Raw genomic sequence first — 3,255 nt, 5'->3', positions numbered from 1 at the left:
CTCCGGGTCCCGTCGGCGCTGTGCCTGGAGGGGGTCAGCGTGCTCCAGCCCTGGCCGAGACCATTCGATTTCAGGGCACTGACGCGCAGCGAGCGGAAAGGCGATGAATAATTTAATACGATCAGTTATTCCGGCCGGAGCCGTGAACCGCCCTGCAGGCAAAACGCGGTGCGGGTACCCCGCCCCGCTCCCCGCCCGCGATCGTTCCGAGGGGCAGATGAGGAGGGTTCGGGGGAGCCGCCGCTTTCCCCGAGTCCCAGGCCCCTCGCTGGGAGATGTGTAACAGCCGGTCAGGCACCGCCCCCGCCCTCCCGCCGCTGTGGGATTGCCCCGGGAGGGTGTCGTCCGGTGCTTGGCCTGCTCCGCCTTGCTGCGGTTGCGGTGGCAGGCTGCCTCCTCGCACGGAGGAAACTGAGGTAATGGAGTGTACCTTATAGATACGGCGGGGGGGGGGAGAATCTTCATTCTTTTTCCACCCTCGTTACTTCATTACCGTATAAAATACAGGGTTTCATTAACATACAAAAGAACATATAAACGTATAACACGAAATAACTATTCATGACCTAGAACCATTATTAGACAGACAGTAAACCTACCAGTGCCAAAAAAATGCAGCAAGGTTCATTAAGTATTTTTCTTCTCTATTTTGTAAAAAGGATGATGTACTGCTATTGTGAAAATATCATGAAGTATTTTCCAGTCCACCCACGACTGGAAAAAGTTCAGTATCTAATTTTTTTTTTTCCCCAATATAACCAACTGTCCTTTAAAAAACAAAACAAAACAAAAAACCACCACACCTCTTGTTTCCTGATACAAAAATTTAACAAGTTTTGGAATACCAAAGAAATTCCAGAAACTTCAAGCAGTGTTAATACTATGTAGCATTCAAAAATGTCAAGTGAAATAAGCCACATGGCAACAGATTACCCATCTACAGTCTCTATTACCCATCTACTCTCTGAGTTATCGTCCCATTCCTGAGCAAAATAGTAGAAAAGCTGGTGAAGGAATAAGTTTTATTAATAAATTAAAGGACAGATTGAATGACAATAGGAAAACAATGCATCTAAAACAATCCTGACTACTCAATCTATTCAGTTATTTTTACTTTTTAAAAAAAAAATTTAGAATGACGCCTTTGTAAGTCACGTGACTATATCATGGCAATAAAATACAGACTGATGCACTGGTAAACAACGCAGCTGTCAGGGGAATAACAACTTGTTAAACCAAAGCACAGCTTCAGAAATAGATGTCAGTCAGGAGTTGTGAACAAATGATAATGCTTTTAGTGAGAACCTACAGAATCAGTTCACCGTTGTGGCTGTTGAGTATTTTAGTGATCTGCAAGCTGAATCACCCTACCCTCCTGTATTAAGCTGGCTCTAGCATTCATTGGGACCTGCCTGTGAACTACTCTAATTAATAACCTGGCATAAAATTAATGTCCTTTAAAAAAAAAAAAAAGCCTTAAAAAACCAAATCAGAGCAATGGATGGCTTTCTGCTGGCTTACCGAGATGTCCTGGCTCAGCAAGGTTTCTGATGAACACCCGGAAAGAGGGGGGGAAGAAGTGAAACCTCATGTTTTCTGAAGCGGGCAACTGTTAGATCAGCTCATCCACCTGACTTGACTTCACCCTGAAGATTGAGGACTCATAAAATACAGGAGGTAGATTGTGGTACCTCAGCGAAAGGTTTTGGAATCGGAGCAGACAAGCACCACAATCACAGGAATTAGAAAGGTGCAACTGCCCTGACACCACAACTTATCATGGCACAAAAGGTCAAGTTAGGAAACCTTTTGTCACTCCCAACACGACACCGTTGCAAAAAGTGAATATAATAGAGAATGTATAAATGGGGAAACAGGGGGCTAGAGGTAAAAGGATTTTTTTTTTCCTGGGTAGCCATTGCTACAACAAATTGAGGTATTCTAAATGTAATTCTCTAAAATGTCATTGCTAGAACATGATGAAAAACTAGAAGAGAACCTCTTCGCCCTCACCTGTTCACATTAAGAATTTATTTGTGTTCCTCTTTTGCTTAAGTTTTAGAAAAGAATCTCAGGATTTTGCCTTCTGTGTTTTCACCTAGCCTCCTCGACGCCAGCTAAGTTTGCCAGCACTAGGTACTCGGATTGGCACAAAGACAACATGCGGTTCTGCTACAATTCCAAGTCCTTCAATTGGGTATGAAGTCTGTGACTGACTGCAAAACAGTTTTTAAGCCTGCTTATCACACTGGTAACACTGTCAGTTCTATAAACATTATTTCAAATTCACTGATGTAAACAGACTTCATCATTACCATTAAAAATTAGATTATTACATCAGAGCATAATCTAATGAGAACATGGCATTTTCTGTTATTTCTCCATATTGCTGATCTTTTTTTAATCTACTAGCACAAACCCAAGTTACCAGATACAGAATTTAATTTCTAATGAAAACAGAACAAAGAAATCAGGCATAGATGTTCAAACACTGGTGCAATTTGTAACAGTAAAACAACAGAAGAGGCAGATTTTCCATTTCTTGATAGCTTCAAGTCAAGACAGGATGATTAAAGCTGATCCCTGGAGAAAGCTGAGCAGCTGCATTTTTCTTAACACAGACAACTGGGCAAAATTAATGGCCAACATTGTTTTGCAAACCATACTCTACACAGCTCTGAAAGGTTATTTCGCTAACAAACCCCCCTTTTCAGTTCAAAATTAATTTCAGCAGGGTTACTTTGCACAAACATCAGTGAGCTCCTCAGACATCCGACTGCATTGATCATCACTAGGTTTCTGTACCACAGAACTTTCAAGGGCCAGTGTTTTTCAAAGGCTTAGCTTAGAGAACAGAAACATCCCGCCAGTTATAGTCCTGACAGGGCACCTGCAGATGGAATCACCTGCCTGTTCCCCCACAACTGGCCTTAACCAAGGCTCCTGGGGCTACACCTCAAAACGGTTAACAGAGGTCAGGACAGAGCCTCTGCTTCGGTGAGGAAAATCACCTTAAAAAAACCCAACACCAAAAAAAGCCTCAATCAGAGCCGCCTGGCGTAATACCGACGACCTTATCGCACGCGGACCGAGACGGGCCAGCCCCCGACGACAGCGCTGCGGCCGCCACCCCACCTCCCTCAGCCGGAGGCCGCTCTTTCTTGAAGAACCGCCGCGCGACCCGCACCGCCCAGCGAGCCGCCTCCACGCGCCCACCCGCCAATGGGGAGGCGGCTGTGGGGGGGGAGGGGGCCC

General features: G+C 44.7%; 1 protein-coding gene across 1 annotated transcript in view; it reads right to left on the bottom strand.

Moving 5' to 3' along the window:
• SPAST (spastin) overlaps positions 1-465 on the bottom strand; it is a 42,492-nt gene extending 42,027 nt beyond the window's left edge. The window contains exon 1 of the mRNA XM_009331086.1: positions 84-465. Coding sequence (XP_009329361.1) covers positions 84-465 — 382 coding nt within the window. The remainder of the gene's footprint in view (positions 1-83) is intronic.
• Between the last annotated feature and the right edge of the window lie 2,790 nt (positions 466-3,255).

This window comes from Pygoscelis adeliae, unplaced genomic scaffold, assembly GCF_000699105.1.
Source record: "Pygoscelis adeliae isolate BGI_AS28 unplaced genomic scaffold, ASM69910v1 Scaffold218, whole genome shotgun sequence".
NCBI lineage: Eukaryota > Metazoa > Chordata > Aves > Sphenisciformes > Spheniscidae > Pygoscelis > Pygoscelis adeliae.
The sequence above is the reverse complement of the archived record's forward strand: the minus strand, read 5'-3'. Positions and strand labels throughout refer to the sequence as shown.